The sequence below is a fragment of the Amblyomma maculatum genome, unplaced genomic scaffold (assembly GCF_055883805.1).
Source record: "Amblyomma maculatum isolate TAMU_Amacu unplaced genomic scaffold, ASM5588380v1 scaffold_13, whole genome shotgun sequence".
NCBI lineage: Eukaryota > Metazoa > Arthropoda > Arachnida > Ixodida > Ixodidae > Amblyomma > Amblyomma maculatum.
In genome coordinates, this window is record NW_028146738.1 from 3,686,769 (window position 1) to 3,710,255 (window position 23,487).

The 23,487-nt window shown below is 46.5% G+C and overlaps 1 protein-coding gene across 1 annotated transcript; it reads left to right on the forward strand.

The window, feature by feature from the left end:
• Positions 1-6,891: 6,891 nt before the first annotated feature.
• LOC146172114 (uncharacterized) lies at positions 6,892-19,518 on the forward strand. Its single transcript, XM_084585968.1, has 7 exons — positions 6,892-7,002; positions 8,855-8,946; positions 12,874-13,005; positions 13,272-13,281; positions 15,863-15,954; positions 16,132-16,363; positions 19,495-19,518. The coding sequence occupies exons 1-7, from the start codon at positions 6,892-6,894 to the stop codon at positions 19,516-19,518; spliced, it is 693 nt and encodes a 230-aa protein (XP_084442094.1).
• Positions 19,519-23,487: the final 3,969 nt, after the last annotated feature.

Genomic DNA, 23,487 nt, shown 5'->3' on the forward strand with positions numbered 1-23,487 from the left:
TGTACATTACTCGCTGAAATGTGGCTGGTGTGGAGAAGAGGCCAAATGGTACTACCTTGAACACAAAAAGGCCGTCTGGTGTGATGAATGCGGTCTTCTCGCGATCTCATTCGTCGACCTCAACCTGAAAATATCCGCTCTTCACATCCATCGATTAGAAGTACCTTGCATTGAAGAGCCGGTCAAGAGTGTCGTCGATGCGGGGAAGCGGGTAGACATCCTTCTTTGTTATGCTATTCAAGTGGCTGTAATCAACGCTGAAGTGAAGTGTGCCGTCTTTCTTCTTCACTAAAACGACTGGTGCCGCCCAGGGGCTCTTCGATGGATGGATTACGTCATCACGCAGCATTTCCTCAACTTGATCGTGTATGGCCTGGCATTCTCGCGGCGATACACAATAAGGGCTTTGGCGCAGAGGTCGGGCGTGTTCGTCTGTTATAATGCGGTGCTTGGCCAGTGGTGTTTGACGTACCTTTGATGATGACGAGAAGCACTCCCCGTAGCTCCGAAGAAGACTGAGAATCTGGTCTTTCCTGCTTTGGGTCAATGCCGGGTTGATGTCAAATGTGGGCTGACGGAATTGGTCCAGTGCGTCTTCCAGCGTTTGGTCGTGGAGGGTGAATACATCTTTGAGTTCCGCTAATTCGTCGAGAAAAGCGATCGTCATGCCCTTGTTGAGAGGCCGGTATTCTTCGGTGAAGTTTGTTACCAGCACCTGAGCTTGACCTCCGGAATTTAGCGGTGCCTCTTGTGATGCCGACACCTTGTTCCAAGAGCAATTGGACATTTCCTTCGACGATGCCTTCAGCGGTTTCGATGTTTGCGCTACCTACGCAGACTGTGACGCTTGATTGGGGCGGCACGGTCAATTCTCCATCGAGGACGTTTAGAGCGATGTGTTGCGTCGAAGTCGTCTTAGCAGGAATGGCTTTGTCTGCAGAGAGCTTGATGAGCTTGGATCGCAGGTTGATGATAGCCCTATGTTCATTTAGGAAGTCCATGCCTAAAATCACGTCGCGGGAGCACTGCTGCTAGACCACAAAGCTGGTAGGGTAAGTACGCCTATTTGCGGTTATTCTTGCAGTACATCGTCCCGATGGAGTAATCAGGTTTCCACCTGCGGTGCGAATCAGCGGGCCATCCCAAGCGGTTGTAACTTTCCTGAGATGGGAGGCTAACGGTCCACTGATGACTGAATAGTCAGCTCCAATGTCTACTAGGGCAGTGACTCTGCGACCATCGACACCAACTTCAAGGTCACTTGTTCGCGTCCTCGCATTGCACGTGGGCCTTGGTGTTCGATCTCGGCTCCGTCGTTTTTCAGGTCATGGCCGGCGCATACCGTTGTTACTTCGCTGGGCGGCGGTGTCGGCTTGCACTCTGGTCGTGTTGTCGATGTCGTCGTGTGGAGCGGCGGTGAAAAGGCTGTGTCGTCGTTAGTGGTCTTCGGCGGCGGAGGATGTTCATCTTTTCGCCGTTGAGCAACCTCACCTTTAAAGGTTGCTCTATTTAGATTCCCCCTGTGCGGGCTTGGAGACCTTCCGCGCACACTTTCATCGTAGTTACGGCCTGGCGACGCAAAGCGGGCCCTGTACGGCGATGGAAATCAAAACCGACGGGTTGGTGGCGTAATCTCACCGCTACGCAGATAGTTCTCGATTTCTTGTGGCAGTTCACCTGGGCGTGGTCGTGAAGCGTCGACTGCAAATCCGCGGATTTCGATTCGTCGGTACGGGCAGTGGCGCAGAATGTGGCCGGCCTCACCTCAGTGGAAGCATAATGGCCGGTTGTTTGCTGTCATCCAGGCAAAATCATCACGTCGGGGCGCAAGGCGATGTAATGCAGCAGCGTAGTTCATCGCCGTTGCCTCTTGTGCTGGAACAGTCGGAGCCGTCGCTTGAGGAACGCCCAGCGCCTTCAGGACTTCTTCATGGACGACGTCCGCGAGTGTCGCCACCTGGGGATGTTGCGATGATGGCATCAATCGGCGGAGCCCCTCTGTTACGATCTCCCGGATGAGGTCCCGAAGGGTCTCTCTCCGCTTGCTGATGCGCTGTGGTAGTGGCTTAAGTAGTCCGGCTGAAGTGGTCGCTCGTAGTTGCGCATCGGGGTGTCCAACGTTTTCTCGATGGAAGACACTTTTGTTTCAAATTCCGCCACGGTTTTTGGGGGATTTCGGACAAGACTTGCAAAAAGCTATTCTTTAACGCCTCGCATTAAAAATTTGACCCTCTCACCTTCGGTCATGTTAGGGTCGGCGCGGCGAAAGAGGCGCTTCATCTCAACGTACGCCAAGACAGGCTCGTTAGGAAGTTGGTCTTGACTGAAGGATGGCCTGGGCTCTTTTCTTTCGGACGACGCTTGAAAAGCCAGTCAAAAGCGCTTCCTTGAAAATCCCCCAATCCTTCATAGCTGCCTCATAATTTTCGAACCAAACTCGGGCATGTCATTGAAGAACAAAGTAGACTTCCCTGAGTTTCGTGGAGTTGTTTCAGCCGTTGAATTCTGCCACACGGTCGAAAAGGTCCCTCCAGTCTTCTGCATCTTCATCCGGTCGTCCATGAAACCATGGGGGGGGGGGGGGGGGGGCTCACGGGGTTGAACGAAAACAACCGGTGCTGTAGGCTGGGCCATTGTCAGCGTCGGTGCCTTCCGAGATCGAATGGGGTCCGGCAGTAGACCATGTTCAGGTTGGAGCCCTTGAAGCCGGTGACTGGATCGGTGGCCTGTTGGCTGTTCCTCCAGGGTAACAGAAACAAGGCTGGGGTCTTCGCTTGAAGGATCAAAGGCGGCATCTCCACCAGATGTCACGTAGTGGTGACAAGGCTGTTGACACCAAAAGAAGACACAGGCTTGATGGTACTGAAATTAACTCTTTATTGGGCTGACTTGCGCCCGCGAAAGAGCTAAGCAACTCGGCGGCGGCGATAGCAACAAACGTGCTCGTCGATCGTCGAACAAAGAATTCCCGTCACACTCGTCAACGCTCAATTTAAAGGCTGCTCAGAACAATCTAGATAACGTCGCAAACTGCTACTAGTGCACCCTGGAACATTGTGGAAACATACGCAAGTGATCGGAATCTTCGAGACAGGTCTCGGCGCATCGATCGCGACAAGGAAAATGATAACGCGTCCTATCGTGACAACAAGCATGAAAAAACACGGGATACAGAATTGACACGCGTGCCAGAATGACAGTGACAAGGTCGCATGCCGGCGGTTGTCAAAAAACAACAAATATAGTTTTGAAGGTTTCGCAGCCATATCAGTATAAATGCATGGTGGCAGATGATAGCTAGTCATGGGTTAAACGGAAGGCTCAGTTTTTGTCATAACAGGGTCGCAAGTCTCACTTAAGAGACAAAACGCTCCGACAAGTCAGTCCCAAAGGCACTGTGAAGCCAGAATTAGCTTGGTCGGCATTGATTAACTCTAATGCTGCTGTATTGCTACAGGCAAGTTGGAGAATTCCTGCTGCTCTATCATTAGCCGTTGATACAATAAGTGCTAGGCAATGACGCCTTTGACGACGCCTCAGATGAAAGGGGAGAATGCCGAGATCGGGGTTTAAAGCCTTATCAGGGTGTATGCACGAGATTGCCTAACTACCAAAATGGGCAATGACACGCCTTTTTCTTCACTCTGCGCATGAACGCAAGGTCCCTGACGATGTCCACAACTAGGAAAAGCGATTGCTCGAGATTATGACCAATGTCAATAGGAAGGTGAACCGCAGAGTAATAGGAACTCTGCCACTGAGATGGCTAGCTATGACTCGGCGCACAGAGACAACGACTCGGTTCTGAAGCGCAACTATGCATTAAGCGACGTGAGCGTGAGGTTACTACGAGTTGTGCGCCCAGATGGATGGAAGCCATTTTAGTTTTCTGAGATGCTTACCCAGCTGCAAGCTGGAAGACCCGTGGTCGGACTGAATCTGCGGAACTATGCCTAAAGTACTTAAAAAAAACATTGGCCGTAGAAGCGGAAACTGCTCGTGCTGAATAGCTGGAAAGCCAGCGAAGCCCAGAGAGATCTCTACGAAATTTTGCTGCCACACTCGTAACTAGCGAACTCACTGCGACAACGTGAAAATGCCCCGCGCGTTAAATCGAGCAAATAGCGGCTCAGTAACACCCTCAGCACGGGAAATCGCTCGAGGGTCTTTAAATGCTGCGCATGTGAGATCACGCTACTCCATGAGTATCGCTTCAGAACCATGTATGTATGTATGTATGTATGTATGTATGTATGTATGTATGTATGTATGTATGTATGTATGTATGTATGTATGTATGTATGTATGTATGTATGTATGTATGTATGTATGTATGTATGTATGTATGTATGTATGCATGCATGCATGCATGCATGCATGCATGCATGCATGCATGCATGTATGTATGTATGTATGTATGTATGTATGTATGTATGTATGTATGTATGTATGTATGTATGTATGTATGTATGTATGTATGTATGTATGTATGTATGTATGTATGTATGTATGTATGTATGTATGTATGTATGTATGTATGTATGTATGTATGTATGTATGTATGTATGTATGTATGTATGTATGTATGTATGAACGGCTGACAAGTAGAAAGACCACTGCACACCAAGAGAGACAAGGGGTGCTTAGTGAACACACTGGGGGAGTAATGTTCTCTTCGATGGGTTGGGTGTCCATTCGTGGATGGGAGTGACATTCAGGAAGGCACTCAGCAGACGTTGCAGATCAACGTAGCACAAAACGCGTATATTGTCTTCAGCAAAAAAACCAAGAAAATCTATCTAACGTTTACCCAGCTCGCTGCAACGCAGTGGTCGTACAGCGCACGGCACAATCAATTCTCCCAAGTTGTTCAAAACCGGGCAAGGCGCACACGACTGCTCGAAAATATGCCGAGCTGCCGTGCGACCGTGAGAGCTTCAAACCATGCGACTGCTGGCAGTCGCGCTTCTGTTCTAATTCGAGCTCCCTACCCACCACAGCGTGTCCTCCCGACGGGCAGCGTCCGTCTCTCCATTTTACGAGCCGTGTACCTTTTGTTTTAACGCGGCAGACAGGAGAGACCACAAGGACATTCCCCACTGCTCGCAGTGTTTATTCTGGCGGACTCATAATTCATGGTAGTAGTAAATGGTGTTATTCAATAAATAAAAAAGGAAGGAAAAAGACGTTTGCCAGCCAACAGAAGATTCCGTTTTTTTGGGAAGCAGCAGACAGGTGCGAAACCTGAGAGCGATGCATGTCCACATTCCAGGAGCAACATGGCTGTTGCATATGGGCTGCGATCGCATGCTGAGAGGCCCACTTGACTGGCGAATAATGTACTGCCGGCTTCGCTACAAGTGAGTGTGGAGGTCGATGATGCTTGGGGCTTCTGGAGTGTAGACGCTTCCATCGCAGACTTGTTTCACAAGCAATGTTTTCTGCATTTACGCGTACAAAAGTTACATTCTCGCCAATGGCCGTTGGTACTTCCGACCTGCCACGTTACGTCTGTCCAAAATCGCAAAAATATTCGCTACGAAAAGCCCTTCTGATCAATGAATATGCTTGGTCAACGATAATAAGAAGTGGGGACCTGTGGCACTGTGGGTCAGGTGCCCATGGAAGTTGGGAATCGACGTTCGTATGTGTTAGTGAAACGCGCACCTGACTGATAAAACTCTATTTATTTCTTATACCTGTATTTTTTTCATTATATTGACATAACAAATGTTTCCTGATCAGGTGCGCCTTTCCCCATCAGACATGTGTATTTAAGGATGGTTTGAATCTGTCTAATAAAGGCCCACTGTCCACCCTCCAGTCGAAAATATTTCTGTCCCCTGTGACTCTGAGACTTCGCCCCCAGAACGCAAAGCCGCAAAATGTTTTTGAAAAGAGTAATTATTAACACAGTTACCGCCACCGCGATCACCCAATTCTGTCGTGTTTCTCTCCTCCCATTCCCTCGCAAAGGTTTTTCACTCTCCTGCCCGGTCGTCTAGCCTCCGCAAGACAAATTCGCCTTCCTCCTGTGCATTTGGCGGGAGGTGGGGCGTGGTTGTCGGTGTGCGCGAAAAAAAAAAAAAGGGAAGAAAACGGGGGAGGGAGCGCGTGCCTCTGCATTCAGTCCGGCCGTGGCGAGGGAAAAGCGCGCCCATCATTCACCCGTCAGACTGCGAGACGGACCTATGGATGTCGATTTCGACTGCGGCGTCAGCCTTGCGGCTCGTAGAGAACGGGGAAACTGGTTTCCCGACAGAGAGGATGAGAGAGCTTTGATTTGTATTGTCAATTTTGCATATCTACTAGTGTAATTTGAGCAAAGCACATTTCAAGCATCGTTGTACTCAGTGCGAACTGCACATTTCAGTATCACAGAAACGACTACTTTCTTATCAGCTCGTTGCACGTCCCTGATGTTGGATGAAATATTAAGTACCTTCAATCAACCACATGCTTTAGAGTTGTTAGTCACAGCTTCTTCCCGGTGCCTCGCACTTGCAAAGTTATATTGCTGAGCTTCAACGGGCACATAAAGCGCAGGCAGCGGCTCAATGCGATCATAGACCACACACTGAAACCATGACGAACAATATGGGGAAGCCACTGAATGGCAAGCTTGCGTCACTCTTTTGAGATGTGAATTGGAGAGCGGCTGCCAGCGCAGAGACAAACTGCATCATTGGCACTATATATTTCATCAACAAAAACGCCAACCTATACATCGGTGATTTGCCTCGCTCTGCGCTACATTTTCGCAGTGCTGGCGGTTTCGAGCAGTCACGCTTTCAGCACACAAAGGACCGAGAAGAGGACGGCATCTAACGCCACTTCCTTGATCATCTTCACGCTTGCTCCTCTTAGAGCAGAAAAACTGCAGTTAGAATCATGGGAGTCGCTCCTTCAAACGTCTGGGACCCGCACAGGCCACTTCCGTTGCCACTTCTCAAACTTTTTATCGACGTAAAAGCCAACAGAGGCATTCACATCTTCTACCCTGTGAGTATGAATCTCATCGACAAAGAAGCATTTCTACATGTCCTTACTATTTCTAGCTGTCTTCGTGCGACTATAGAGCTGTGCAGAAACATCGCTAGATTAGGCAACGGATCAGTTAAACAATTAGCATTGGCTAGAAGGGGAAAGCCCTAAAAGTGACTCAAGCTACGAGGGACTCCGTATTGGAAGGATGCGTGAATTTTGGCTACCTGGGGTTTTTTAACGTGTAATGACGTCGCACAGTGCAGAGCGGCCTTGCTTTTCGCCTCCATTTAAAACTGACCGCCACGGACAGGATCTAAATCCCTTTATTTGGATCACTAAATATTGTAGGGGTTCACCTGCCCGCCTAATTGCAGTATTGGGAAAGCATTTCTCTAACTGCTTTCTTTTCTTTATGCCTTTTCCCGTTTCTGACACGCGTTTGCTGCTATAAATAAAGACTGAAATTTCAGCTTCAGGTTCCTTTCGTGACCGCTGGCGAGAGCCCTACGACTCTGAAGTGTTCTTTTGTTCCAACCTCGCGAGATGGCGGAACGTGTACAACGCCTGACGAACGAGTTATCCGCCCACCTTTTTAAGGCGAAAACCTTTAAGGGCTCATATTCTCAGCCGCGATTCTGTCACACAACCCGGTCGACTATAGACGTCATCAGAAATATAAAATCCTGTCTCCACAGGGAATCAAACCTCCATCCCTCGTATCCCCAGCCGAGGATTTTTACAGAACTGCGCCACGCCCGGGATAGTGAAACGCACATCATAATTTTCTTGTCTACCTTGACGTCATCAGAAAAGCAGCCCGCACGTCTTCACCGGGAATCGAACCTCCATCTCTTGGATCCCCAGCCGAGAGCTTTCAGCAACTGCGCACTCAGGGATTTTTTTTTCAGCATGGTATTTTCTACACACCTTTAAATGGAGGAAAGAGCTTTATACATTATTTACGAAGTTGGCTGTAGCCGAAAAAGTGCAATTGAAATATACGACGTAACACCACACAACTACAACACATGTCGTGTAACGCTCATCATAATTTTCCTTGTCTACATCGAGGATAATAGTAGCGATGACAATGGCGCTGCAATTAGTGATAATGACAATGATGACAGTAACAATGATAATGACTGCGCATTAGGTTAAAATGATAATGAAAGCGAACGCGTTGCACCATGTGTAGCAGCAAACCTCACCATTCGCATTTCAGCAGCGTATTTTCCGCACTGCTCTCGCCATTTTTTTCTGTATTATATCTCCCTTTTTAATTTTTCTACATTGGCCCTGGTCACAGTGCAAGATATATAGGTCGGGACACAGCTGGCCGCACCGGTGTCGGATAAAGACCCCTGTTCGTCTGATCGGTTCCAAAACTTTATAGCACGCTGCCACTAATGTCCCGCATCCAAAACTTTTGACGATTTCTACTTTAAGCCTGGCCTTGAAGCCCTAGCTTAAATCTTTAAAAAATTAGAAACGCGACATTTGGTCGAAATTTCCGGTGCCCGCCCCTGCCGCTTCTTTCATAGCCTGAGTCTCTTTAGGACGTTAAATCCCATGAACCAAACCAAACCCTGATTTCTTCGCCTACCATTCAAAACAATGTAGACCTCGGCTGCAAACACTGTCGAATCCGTATTGGTAATGACTTTGCCCCCCATGTCACTCAGTGCATATATTTCATTTCTATCAACTCCTAGCTTCTGGACTGCTTTTATGCTACCGCCCTTCTTTACTAACTTTTCTCACAGCTAGTTCATAAATATTTCCTCTGTTTTCATAATGCAAGTATATATGAACCATGGTGGAGGCCGCTATTTTTTGGATAAAAAATGGTTTTACTTTTGCCTTACAGTTTGGCTGGACGAAAGATTTTGAGACAACTCTTCCAACACCATATTTTCATGGTATGACAGCAAGAATGTTCTGCTTCGTTCCGAGCCTCCTGTAAGCAAATGCCGCCAAAAACGCTGCTTTGAATGTTTCCCTGTTCTTCAATGAAGTCATTATTTTCGAACCAGGTTCGTGAAGATCCTTGAGAAGCAAAGTAGGCTGGCCTGAGTTTCGAGGCCTTGTTTCAGCAATTGAATGATGCCACCAGGTCGAAAAGGTTCATCCAGTCTTCCGCATCTTGTTTGGGCCGTCCTTGGAAAATAGGGGCTCCCGGGGCTGAACAAAGGCGAACGGTGCAGTAGACTGGCCCATTGTCGACGTTGGCACCGTCTTCCGAGGTCGAAAGGGGTCCGGCCGCCGACCGTGTTCGGGTTGGAGCCCTTGAAGTGGGTGGCTTGCTCGATGACCGGTAGGCTGGTCCCTCAGGGCAACAGGAGTGATGCCGAGGTCTTCGCTTGAAGAGGTAGGCCGCAGGTGCACCACCAGATTTCACGTAATAGTGACCAGCCCGGTAGCCACAAATGAAGACACTGGCGTTGCACTTGAATGAAACTCTTTATTTGGATGACTTGCGCCCGCAAAAGAAATAAGCGAATCGCCCTTACTGAAATGGTCTATATGCTTCAATGGAAAAGGTTATGGTCAGCTATGTCTATCTATGGACTTTTATGGTCAGCTATAACGTCTCATTACAACATGTACAGACAGCTATAGAAAATTCTATACAACTTTGTCTGTAGCTTCTGAACCATAAAAATCTCTTTAACTTATTATAAAAAACCATAAGTCCATGAAGCTATAGATTATTAGTCATATAGTTACCTTTAGCTGTCTATAGAAATGTGAATGCTTCTGAAGCTAGACAGCAAACCATATAAGCTTCTTCAGTGCACGCTCCTAAAGCTATAGACTAGTATAGTCATGCAGTTATCTTTAGCTTTCTATAGAAATGTGAATGCCACTGAATCTAGACAGCAAGCCATATAAGCTTCTTAGCTGGCTATAGAACAGTGCACGCTCCTAAAGCTATAGACTAGTATAGTCATGCAGTTATCTTTAGCTTTCTATAGAAATGTGAATGCCTCTAAAGCTACATACTGAAAGCAATATCATCATCATCATCATCAGCCTGACTATACCCACTGCAGGGCGAAGGCCTCTCCCATATTTCTCCACTTAACCCGGTTCTGTGCTAGCTGCATCCACTTGGCCCCTGCGAACTTCTTAATCTCATCCGCCCACCTAACTTTCCCTAATATAAGCTACTTTATATGGCTATAGAAATGTGTATGCTCCTGAGGCTATAGACTAGTAGTCATAGAGTTGTACTTTGCTGTCTATAGAAATGTCAATGCCTCTAAAGCTACAAACTGCAAGCCATATAAGCTGCTTTAGCTGGTTATAGAACAGTGTATGCTCCCAAAGCTACAGACTACTAGTCATACAGTTATGTTTAGCAGTCTATAGAAATGTAAATGCCTCTAAAGCTACAGACTGCAAGCAATATAACCTGTTTTAGCTGGCTATAGAATATTGTATATAACAAAAGCTATATACCAGTAGTCATACGCCCTTGTATGAAGTTACATATATCGTCGGTTCGAGTCCCTCGTGCGACTTGTGCTCTAGCTTGATCAAGAGTTGTGTGCTGTATGCAACGAGAAACCGCATGTCGTCAACCGCAACGCTCTACGACAGATGGATTGCGTCACATTCTTGGTATAACTGGTGGGAGCACTGTCGCTGGATGCGAATCTGCCTCCGACCCACGATGAATTTAGTCGTGGGGAGTGGTGGCCAATTTTCAGTTATTTAGGCATCGAATAAAAATGAACACTTGAATATGTAAAGCATGGCACACATGCACATACATACATGCGCATGCGCACGTAGACATACAGCACGCACGCACATACACACACACGCGCGCGCGATTTTCTATTGCTGACCACAGAAAATGCTAAAGACTGCAATACATTAAGACACCAGAAGTAGCCCACAGGTTATAGAGTTCTAAGCAGGCTATAACATTTTGGGCCAAATAATATTACTATAGCCGATCATATAAGGGACTATAGTGGACCATAAATGTTCGTACGCGACCATAGAAAATGTAAAGACTAAAGTACATAGGCAACTATAAGGCTATTGTAATGGTTAAAGACTTCCATAGCACAGCCTATAGCAAAACCTAAAGACTACCATAAGAACGGCTGCAGTTTTTTGGGCCAAATATGTATAGCCGACGGGGTGGCGTCTGTCCAGCAATGGCGCTAAGTCTCCTTAAGTTGCATATTCAAATCTTTGGTTAAAGTGAACCACAATTCTAGCTCCCTTCACTTTACTTGCGCTGGTGCATTGAGCCACCCGGCCGATAAGGGAGAAGTGTATTCAACAAATCGTGTGTCGTGTCATAACACCGTCATTGAAAGTCGGGACAAGAAGAGGGAGTCGCTGCGGTGACTTGCGGCCCACTAACGTGACGACAAACGTTGACTCTTTGGCGCAAGCACTTAGTAAAAACACCTACTGCAAATTACCAGCCAGTGATCAGTTACAGGAGTTAACGTTTCAGTTAACCTGTTACGTGTCTATCAACCTCTGGATCGCACCCGTAGGATCACTAATTCGAAATAACGCAGTCCAGGTGCCAGGTGCGACCGTGAGCTATTTTAACCCCTCACCTTAATTATGTTACACAAGCAGCTTCGGCGAAGTATTCAAGGACGTGGCTTGCAAAATGAAACGTAAGACGTGCAATCATTTAGAAAAAGACATAATGGTTAAAATTATACTGCAAGCAATTTAACTTTTCACGTAAAAATATGCTTCAATCGCACATCGGCGAACGTTATTTACCTCCTAGAATGCTTATTCTGTCATAAGCAGTTCATAGGAGAGACAAGAATCAATGAACATAGGGCTAAATGGTCATCGGGCAGACACAGGCAAAGACCTCCCGAAAGCATTTTCTCAGCATTTTAATGAGAAAGTTCATATGTTTAAAGAAATTGAATTATTTTTCAGTCAGGCTTTGAGTCATCTTCAAGGCACAGAAAATATGGGGAGGCATATCAATCCATACATTTAGAATATTAAAACCAACAGGAATAAAAATCTCGCGAATAATATTACAATCCTTCAAATATATTCCCTCTGCGCCATAACAAGCTGGGGAAAACAATCTTATATAGCGTTAATTATACAGTTTGTTCACAGCTTGTGTACACTCTATCCACTCTCCGGAATAGCATACACTGCATGTGTTTTTCCAAATATGTTTCTTTCTTGTCACTTCTTACTTTCGTGCCCCCTTGAATCCTTCTCTTCAGATAACTCCTTGCCGAAAGCTTTTGATAACTGTTCCCCTGCAGCTCAAATTCTTATCAGGACCATTTGAATGCCTTTCCCCTCTCAAGAAAGGCGTGTCAGCATCGAACCTGTTTTTGGTGCTGACTCTTCATCGATAATGTATAGCAGTTTTTTCCTGCTGCTGCCGCTTTTATGTTATTTTTGCAGCCCACGGGATCACCGGTTCCAGGCTTAGAAATGCATACCCCTTAAACACTCTTTCTCTTCTTGCCCTAGCTACTTCTTTCTCCCCGTCCCTCCTCCCTCCCACTCCGATGGCTCTTCTTCGGAAGCAAAATCATGATCGCGCTGCCCTGATGGAGACAAGTCTATTTGCCGAAACGTTGGCTCGGCTCTAGAACTGATGCTCTCCCTCAACCCATGTTCAGTGCCTCTTCCATACTGTGTAGCCATCTTCTTTCTCTAGTTCTACCCTGGATCCTCAAGTCCTCAATTTAATTTTATTACACAAGCAGTTTCGGCGAAGTAATTAAGCGGGACGCTAGCGGGATGCAATATTAAAAAAAATTGAAGCGCATACTTTTTTTGCAGTGTGTCCACTAATCGGTTATAGAGCCTCCAAACACTCAGCGCTTTGTGTCAGCTGAACAATGTACTACACTGACTTTAAAATGCCCTGTACCTTTGTCCTGATGTGGCTGTTACAGGACGAACCTGGAAAGTCAGGTTTTCTGTTGGAGATCACGTCGTATGGTCGCTGCACTATACTGACGAAAACAAAAAATTCCGGCAAACGGACTGGTAAGACATTCCATTTTCTCTGTTACTGATTCATTGCTAACAACTTTGTGCGTTCGTAAAGATACCGTGCTCTTAATGCATAGTGCATGCACCGCCTTACGTTCCTCCAAGCTTTTAGACTCTGAATGAACTGCTGGCAAAGAAAAAGTTTTCCATACAGGCTTCGCTATAAACATATACTGAGGACATCTTCATCCAATTCTGTGGTTTGAAAATTTGATTGTTTGGTTTAATAAATGTAAATTGTAAATTCGTTTATAGGAAAGGAAAGGCGCAGTCTCTCTCACACTTCTCGGTGAACACATAACCCTAGCCGTAAGGGCTAAGGAGTGAAAGTAGGAAGAGCGAAAAGGTGCCGCAGTGCTGGGGCACTGCAAGAATTTCGACCATCTGGGGATCTTTAACGTGCACTGACATCGCACAGCACGCGGCAGCCTTTGTGTTTTGCCTCCATCAAAATGGGGCAGCCACTGTCGAGTTCGAACCTGGAGACTTGGGATCAGTAGCTGAACGACTTAACCACTGAGCTAAGGGTAAACTTTCCGCTGCTAAATTAGGGCAAGAAAACTGAGCATCCTATAAGCGAGGATACAACAATCGGTTCCAGAATTTATGCGCTGACTGAGAGCATTAACGTTCCGCAAAGGTTCTTTGCAACCGAAAGCTGCATCCACTTATGAGTAAGTCGAGTTTAAAACTAGAAAGTTACTTTTCCACCACTCGGTTCAAAGTTGTCAATTAAATATCCTTTTGGATATTTAATTGACACCGTGATTGTCCTTTGGTAGTGATTGTAGGTATGGCGTATCATCTGAGTGCGTATTCTAAATCTGCATCTACGTCACCACTTTCGACTTGAGAGAGCAGCCAGTTTTTGGCGATACCGCTATTTTAATTTATGGTGGGGAGGGGCGAGAATTACTTCAGCAATCGTTTGAGTGAAATGTGCCTGTTTATAAATAAACGCGGTAGTTTCTCGTTAAACGCGAAATATAATTTATTGCCATTGTCCCTGTGAGGGTACACAAAATAATATTTTAGTGCAATGGATCTATATAGAATGTAGTAAAAGAGTGAAATTTAAAGCATTGTGTGCAGGTTATAACTAATAAATAATTATTAAAAAAAGGCTGTTCGGCGGCCGATAGGGTGTCGCCCACCTCACTACGACTTCACAGCCGCCTCTGCGCCTTGTACGTAGTGGTTGAGATCTGGATGAACCTTTAGACCTGGCCGTGCCCAAGTAACTAGGGCGAGGTCCTGTGGGGCGAAGATTATAACTGCCTAGAGGCTCGGTCTTTCGGCTTAATTTTTTTCTCTCGCATGGGTGCATGTGTGTCTGAGTAAAGGCTACATGTACGCGAAAGCTCACGCGAACGCGTGAGCGACAGCAGCATGCGTCGCTAGAAGCCTTCGAGCAGACATGCATGTGTCGCTTGGCTCGTCACTCGGACCTGCCGAAATAGAAAATTTCGCGTGCTACTCGTATAGTTCAAGGTAACACAAGTTAGACGCTTCATTTACATTTTATTTTGCATGTTTTCGCAAAAATACTTCAATTCCTGAAATTGTTATGACTGTTTTTGCATTTGCAATAATTCTGCGGTGTACTATGCCAGCAACACAGAGCGCCGTCGCCGTTTCGCGTTGCCGTCAGTTGGCGCTGTCGCGTGCATGTATCTTGCCCAGTAGGCGACGGAGCGAACCATGATCGCTTTCGCCGCGTCGCTCATTGCATCGCTCTCTTTTACGATCACATGTAGCTCACTCTTTAAGAGGAGGGAAGAGATGCATCATGTTTATTCGGCGATGTTTCCGGTGCTGATAATGAACATTAACCGTTTTTGCGGTTCGGGGCAAACGATTGAATGCGGACCTGTATGGCGATTGTTCCAACCTCCGTGAATATCCTCTATGGCGCCCTTAAAGAACCACATGATGATATACCACATACCTAAATTATATATGTTTTGAAACTGTTTATTTATTTAGCCTGGGCTTATCATTGGAGGAAAAATGAAAGCAGCCCTAGCGAGCTAGTAAAACACAGCCGGTTCTCCCTAATTAAAATAAATCATAATTGTAATCTAGTTCAACAGCCGCATTCAAGCTTTGGTTCCTATCATGCTGCCCAAACGTTCTGCATCAAGATCGAGAGCTCGCTAATGTTTACGCTTTTTACGATTGCAGAGCGAACTACATAATTTTAGAGGCTCAGTTAAAGGTTCCATTCGACAGCGTGAAATATCGGTGCAGTCGAGTGAAAAAAACAACATTACGAGACAGAGTAATGCGCGACAAGAAAAAAAAGCTTTGCCTCTCTGCTGTCTTGACTATTAACATCATGCACTGAAAGCCAGCAAAGCCTTTAAACACGTGTCAGTGTGTTCTCTCTCCTTTTATACGTGATCAAAGAGATACGAAGCTTTGGTCGCCTTGGTTCAGGCAGTAGACGCTTCCATTCTTATTTTGTAACTCCCCCTAGAGAGAGAGAAGAGCCCTGGCCCCATTCTGAGGGCAGCTCTACTTGTAATGAAGTAGAAAAGGGGCTTGCTAATTTGACCACGTTCAGAAGGGCAACAATATTTTCACTGCACAGAATTTCAGCCAGCTAAAGTTTTTTCTTTGCATGAACAACTCGGCGCCCCTAAGCCTATTCGACACTCCATTGAACACTTTCTTCTTTACCCTCCTAATTAAGACATGCGGTAAAGTTCAGCGCAACAAAATTTGTGGAGATGTTCTTCTCTCTAGCAACCATCAACTTTTCATTCTACAGACCAAGCTTTCGCTTGGCATGAATCAAAAAGGTTCGGAACATGTCAACTTACGCTTGACAACCCGTTGTTGCCCGCAGGGACCATCGTTCTGGTTCCCGGGGTTAAAGCTCAAAGTCGGTACGTCAGTAAAATTCCAAGGCGAAGTCGTCCGGTTCAACGAGGCAGACATGTAAGCAATAATTTCTATTGTCCGAACTCCTCTCCAGGTGGAACAAAGCAAACATAATAGACTCCATGGTATATGAACTTTGAGTTTTTTGGTATACACACGCCCCTTTGACATCAGCTCTGGTTTCTATATCGTGAGTAAGTATGCATTCTTACTTGCATTACTTTTATTTTGCAGCATTGAAGCGAACTTTGGCCATCCCGACATGAACCTTGCGTACAATTCCGGAAGTTGGTACGTGGGTAAAACCATCGCTTTCCTGGTAAAAAGGACGGAAGAGTCGTTTCTGGTTCTAACAGATTTTGCAAACGAGAACGCCAAAAGAGTAACGCCCCGAGACGAGCCGTACAAGAGCGGAGAGATCAAGCCGGAGTTCAGCGACAGTTTCCGACTTTTGAACGTCTATGTCGTAAGTGCGCCCTGTTTGTTTTGCGATTCGGCATGAAATAATGTTCACAAAGTATCATGCGCCTTTACTAAACTTTATATGATAAAGTAATCTCCTCTTAATCCCGTTTAGTCTACAGCTTTCAGTTACGGTGAAGACTACGCCATCTGGATAACTGAATTCGCGGTGCTCCACTTGCTGATGGGGAACACTTTTGGTTCACGGGAGACAAAGCATTAACCTTAATACGATTCAGTAAAAAGCCGTCCAAAGTGCTACGCGGAGAATGCCGGGATGGTATACGGGATAGGAGGTTGCGCTTCATAACATAACGCGCGAGCAAGTGAATGGTTGGTGCACAAAAAACAGTATGTCGAGTCAGGAAGCATACGCTGCAAAAAAACAAAACGGCACCCAGCTCGATGGGACGCCCATGTAAGAAACAATCCTAATCGAATACCACAGTTATGCTTGGCACTTACAAAGACAATGGAGATGCTGTGGTGGGACCTTGGAATGGGTTAGGAGTGCATGTGCTAGGGCTATATGACGGAAAATAAAATGCTCGAGCCGGGGGCGGCAAGGCAGTGGCGGCTGCTTCCTGCTAATGGTTCTGACGCTTTCGCTCTTCTAGCGTCTCTCACAGCAGAGTCGCTTTGAGACATTAAAGCCCATAAACCAGACCAAACTATCTCTTCAACGTAGTCACTGTAACAAGAAGTTCGTACGATACGGCAGCTCGAAAATTTCAAGCCCCTCCCGCCAATCCTCGCCTCTTTAAATGTGATCTCATCGGGGCCGCTTTCACTACACCGAGACTTGCGTATGAACCTGGAGCTAGCAATAAGGGTGGATTGGAGGATGATATAGACGAATACAACTCAAGTCTGCAGTAACCGCCACACTCAATTACTCTGTGACAGAAAGTATTCCGCTTTTAAAAGCTTTCTTGTCACCTAACTAAACAGCTAAGTATCAGGCCAAAATATATGCTATTAAATTTCCATGCCCCTTGCTTTTTCGTTTTTGTGAAACATAAACTGATTCCGTTTACTATTCAGCAGAGTAATACCCCCGACACGTATGCCATGGCTGAAAGACAGCACCTGCTGTTTTTTCCTAGTTCTAACTATAACCAAACGCAGCCAGGGGTGACGCAGAGAAGAACAACGAATCGGAAATAATCCCCAATCTGCACAGTTTCAAAGGAGCGAAAGAAATTTGGCTATAAGTTTCGCCGTATGACTGTGGTAAATATAGCAGTCTCAAGAGCGGAATATAACAGATTTTAAGCGGCACTTTGCCTGAAGTTCCTGTGGTTGGCTGCGAGTCGCTCCCATAAACATGCAACCACTCAGGAAATTTTATATTCGTTGAAATTCGCATACAACGCTCAAAGTTTCGGTCTGCAGAAACGCGGCAATACTGGTGTAATCTTCAAGGGCGATCGTGTACCGCACCTTTTTTCGTCACCAGTTGTGCAAGTTGTTTCCCTTAGTTCCTTTTCTCATTTATCAACTTAGACTCCAATGGCACTTCTGCCCATAGGGTTGGCAACCATTCGAGAAAAGAGCACTGCGCTAACTCATTCTCCAAGATTCAGCCACGCGGCATGCATCGCATCTCGAGGCATTCCAATAAAAAGCGTTTCACGAGCGTTAAACAGATTGCACGTAGTGCATGCATGGGTATCTCAGCAGCCAAAGCGACCAATAACATTACTAACTGTGAAAACATGTGTTGGTTTGTGGGGTTTAACGTTCCAAAGCGACCAAGGCTATGAGAGACGCCGTAGTGGAGGACTCCGGAATGCTCTACCACCTGGGATTCTTTAACGTGCACTGACATCACACAGCACGCCGGAGCCTTGCTTTTCGCCTCCACGGAAAAGCGGCCGCCTAGGCCGGGATTCGATCCTGCATTCTTGGGAACAGTAGTCGAGCGCCGTATACCCACTGCGCCAGCCCGGCGGGGGAAAACATGTGTGCTACAGCCAATTGCTAAAGAGGGAAGAGCCCCTGCCTTGCGTTAGTGAAGTTGTGCACGTTAAGTTCTACAGTGTATTTTGTACCTTGATATCGCCTTAATGTACGGAATTTCATTATGTTCGCCATTTGCTGAGGCAGCATAGGAAAACAGGCACACAGACCTTTTTCACCATCAAGGATAATCTTTCAGTTCAACGACAATGTTGTGCGGTTTACACGCAGATATGCTTGCACATCTTGCGATAAGACACCGGTAGTATAGCACTCTGAATGCAGAAATGCAGTTTTATGTAATTTCAATATAAATGAGGGAAGATGGCGTGCCGCTGTAGTCGTTCTGTGCAGGTTCGTACAAACCAGATGTCACGTCATAAGACCGTTTTTGATGGCTTCTGGACGCCTAAAGCGAAACTAAATGAACTGATTTTGGGCCACTGCATTCTGACCAACAACCATCAAAATGAGACTGGGCCCAAATTCCGTGGGGTGATCAAACGCACTCTAGGTACCCGCAATATGCAGTGCTTGTTTCCATCCATCTAAGCACTATGACGACTTTGATGTTCCCGTGTCATCAGAGGGTAGTCTTAACTAGCCGCGGAAGAGCGGGTTTACGCCGCGTGTGCGGCGTGAAGGATTAAAAAATCCCGGGAGCCCTGATCTACACTGCGGAAATGCGAAAGCCTAAGTGCTGCTCGTGCACAAGGTGCATCACGTTTGACCTCTTTATCATTAGCAACTAAATGCACAGTCATTATCCTTGCCAATGTGACCATTGTCGTTACATAAGTGGAGGGTTCTGGGAAGAGTTACCGAAATGCTTTCAGAGCGTTTGACGTTTACAGCTGTTTTCTTCCGCCTCTGCCATTTCACCTTTATGGGAAGGATAGGTTATCTTCTAACCAGCACTTTCATCCATATGGAATTAATAGGGTGTCCATAAGTCGGATGCCTTCACCATCATCATACTCAGCCATGCATTTCTGATGATTCCCGGAGAAGTGAAGCACCGCACGCCGATCTGCAAACATTTGTGTGCATCGCTACGGTTGTAAATTCTGATTGCTCTACGATTTACGTCAGCGCTCGCCGTCACTTGTATAGATCGGCAGCGCGACTTGTTTGAAACTGAATTCTGATCTGCGCTTGTTTTTTTCTTTTCAGGAGTGGAGCACGTTTACTTCGTAAAGAACAGAAGAATTATACGAAGCTCTTCGAATTCACCGAATATTCATTTCCAGAACAAGATACGGTCGTTTACAACGTGCGATATTTTGAGAAAACACAATGCTGATGTTCACATTAAAAATTCAGTAAAGATGTTTCCGCGTCATGTTTCCGCGTGGCTTTCAGCATGACATGTTTTAAACTAGGGAGGAGTTACTGATTAAGATTTAATGTGTCGTGGATAGTTTTAATTCGTTTTACACGTTGCAAAAACTCAGGTAGAGCGAAGCTTAGTGGCCCGGCACATTAATCATCCAGAGCTTAGTGGCACTGGCGGCTGACTGGTCGGGTAGAGGTCAACTGCTTGCTCCTTATGATTGTCATTATCGTCGTCGTATTTAAGAGCCTTGGAGATGAAGTCGAAGGCCTTTGTGGTGTTGCTTCTGCCGGATCAGCAGGGTCGCATAGCATTCCCCACTGGCGGCCGGCATCGCTTCGGAATCGTCCCCCCGGGTGCACAGCCATCGCTGGAGCCACAACACCAAAAGCACCAGGTAGAAGATCAAACCCACGCTTCCCAGGGTGCCTCAACGCACTGTGCTGGAGCAACATCTCGCGTGCCGACGTCGTCGTCGTCGGCGTCGTGGTTCGTGAAGTTGTTCTTTGGCACGTGACGCTAGCAGCCACCTACACGTCGCCGTCACAAACCACTCGTCAGCTTTTGTGCTCCTCTCGAGCGCTGTTCGGTTCGCAAACCTATAGATATGACCGCTATATACGTCTTTTGATAGTAGCTCTTGTTCTACCCCGCCTCGTGCTCTCATCATTTATTGCGGGAAGCTTTGTGTGTGACAATCACTACACCAACAGATATTTCTTTCTGAATTCTTAATAACATGGCGTAATTTCACTTGTTGCAAAAAGTAGATACCTAACGCAGCCCGCCGTCTAAAATAACAAATAACTGATTTTCTGGTCGGTGTTTGAAATTCCACCTGTTGTAATAACAGAAATTTCTATACTTAGGAGAGAATTTTCTGTAGTTACAACAGAGAATTATTTCAGAACAACAGACAACAGATTTGTAAGACAGAAAAAAACAACACAGAAGTACAGGTAAGTACTACAAAACTACCGGAAACTACCGCGCGTTACCTACATCGGGTCGTCTGTACAGTTCAATTTAAGTTTCCAGCTATGAGAGGAGCACTGCCTGTATTTAGTGAATGGAATATCGCTTACGCGAAACGCGTACATGGCTCTCTGGAGCCCATAGTCGTATCTACCTAAAAAAGGAAACCAGGTTAATGTTGTCGCATCATAAAGAGCCGTGCATAAGACCTTGCATCTGCTTCTTAACACGGTAGTGTTAAAGACCACGCTCTTCGAAAGATTCCGGAGTTCGCGTTGCAGGCGTCATCGTCGGCACTGTGAGAGAAAAATCATGCGCATGGCTATGGCCGATGATATAGACGGGGACTGATAAGCCCTGACAGTAGCTGCCAACTTGACAGCAGCTACCAACACTGGCTTGTCAATCAGATTGAAGGGTGAGACGAATCGAACCCTTCAGTACCCTTGCATTCCAAAGTCTGACATGCCACTCCTAGGCCACACAGGCACCATTTTGAGCCATGTTCAGCGGGAGTTTATTTCAGGCGGTCTTTCACATATTATCGTAGCTGACGAAAGTACCATAAATGGTATTTATGAAATAAGAGAAATAATAAATGAAGTAATTAGTGATTAAGCCCGTGGAAAAGTGCATGGACCCAAACACGAACACGAATGTGGAGTCGCAGACGGGAGGCGTTGACGCTATCGTGTCATGGCATATAAAGCAGAGGTGAAATGTCCCCTCACTCGCTCCGTTTTTTGCTCCGCCTCTCTTGTCGACAGGAAATAAATTGCTACGACCTAAAAGAGTTGGCCTTCGGCCATCAGAAGCACTGTTGTTAAAACACATCTTCTTCCCCTCCTGTGCAAACGCGAACAAGCAGAGACATTACAGAAGATAGTCTAAGTTCTCATCTTACCCGCTCTGCTGGCAGTTCTCGACTCTGATTTGGGTCCTGCAGTGTGTTTGCCTCCGTTGGCACTGGAACATCCCCGTGGGCGCTCTCCACAGCAGCTGGCGGCGGCGACTGAACCATTTCGTTTAACTCGACCGTTTCGAGCCAAGTGCGACGCATGGATCGAGGTCTCCATGTTCTAGACGTGCTCGGATCTCCCCAGAATACCTCCAGGCTAGACTCGGTGGAGATGGCAGTCGGGCCGCTGTGTGAAATGTTCGGCGCCTCGTCTCTTATGGCCATGTTGCTGCACCCGAGCGGGCCGTCCAGGTGCAAGGGCATGGGTGTCCTTCCTGAGCAGAAAGCTGGTGTTAGTACGCAGTAAGCACCCCGGTAGCTTCGGAAACTCGCCTTCTTACCCTTCAAAATACTGCTAAATCCGTGATCGCCGCAGAAGCTCCTTCACGCGCGCAACGTGTCGAATGCACCGGGTGACGCACGCTTTATGGCGATCCTGTTCCTCTTTCCGCTGCGTGATGCACCTGAAAGCGATCATGCAACCAACGGCCATTTAGAACCTGAAGATTTCGAAAATCAGCTCTTCCTAATTTTAGTACTAATTGAACAGCTTTCCGAACATGTTAGGACTGTCACAATAAAATTAGGGTGGTTTAAGTATGGCTTGAACTTTGGGATAGAGCGAAAGCTGAGTACTGCAGCGATAGCCTGTTTAACACCCGCTTTTCAATCCGTTTTTTTATTCATAATTTTTATTTAAATTAAGTTTTAAGGAAAGAAAGGACCCTCATACTTATAAGTGGGTGCCACGGAATTGTGGACACCTACACCTCATCATGTCGTCATATTTTTTTATTGTATATTGTACATTGGTTTATAAGAAAGGAAAGGCGCAGTATATGTCTTTGACCTTCCAGATGGTTCAAGGTGACATCGCACTACCCAGGGCTGCCTCTTCGTTTTTTAATTGGTTCACAGGAAAGGAAAGGCGTAGTATCTGTCAAACGTGTTTTGGGGACACCTGAACCGCGTCATAAGGAAAGGGAGGAAGGTGTGAGTGAAAGTGGAAAGAGCAGTGCAACTACGGTAGAAATTTGTGTCACAGCAAAATGGCTGCATCGCGGCCAATAAAGCTTTCGCTTCAAAATTAAATACGGGGCCCCCGTGGTGGCTCACTAGTGGAGGGGCTCGCCAGCTCAGCCAAGAGACGCTGGCGGAATCCCGAGAGCAATGGCCGCGCTATGATGGAGTCGAAATGCAAAAGCGACCGATGCGGTGTGCGGTATCAATGCCGTTTAAGAATCACTGATCCTCTCAGCGACGCCCCCCCCCCCCCCCCCCCCCACGACCCCCCCCCCCCCCCCCCCCAGCATGGTTCTGATTCTTCTTACCACCTTTTTGACGGTGACGTACTGTATCCACCTTTCAGTGTGAAACAATTACCGCGCCTTGCCTGCCCTGAAGGCAATTTTTGTTCCTAAATTCTGAATTCAGCTAAGATTGCTATAACATAGCTTTTGGTTGGTTAATCTATAACTTCCATCTTGAGCTGCAGCAGAATTTCTTGTGTGGACAGGTTTTCCTTAAATTTGAAATCGCGTAGACAAGAACAAATTATCCTTGCCGGCGAGCCAGAGCTTCCGATCAGCGGTAATTAAGCCCGGAGCAGGGCGGGCGACTAAGCATTGCAGAAGTATGGGCTGCGTAAACAACAATAAAGCGCGGACCTTCAATCTTTGTAAACGCAATCTTGGACGAATTTCTCTAGGGAAAAATACTCAGGTGCAAATGTACCCATGCTATGGCGAAGTCATCTAAGTTTTCGTCCCGCCGGGAGGGCTTAGTGGTTAGGGAACTCAACTACTTCGCCCTAGGACGCGAGATCAAATCCCGGCCTCGGCGTCCGCTTTTCATCATCATCATCATCAGCCTGACTATACTCACTGAAGGGCGAAGGCCT

Excerpts from the sequence above, each read along its gene's own strand:
- LOC146172114 (XM_084585968.1), top strand. The coding sequence starts at position 6,892 with ATGGGAGTCGCTCCTTCAAACGTCTGGGACCCGCACAGGCCACTTCCG. Across the intron at positions 8,947-12,873 it reads TGCTTCGTTCCGAGCCTCCT|AAATGCCCTGTACCTTTGTC; the intron begins GTAAGCAAATGC and ends ACACTGACTTTA. Across the intron at positions 16,364-19,494 it reads GACTTTTGAACGTCTATGTC|GAGTGGAGCACGTTTACTTC; the intron begins GTAAGTGCGCCC and ends TTTTCTTTTCAG.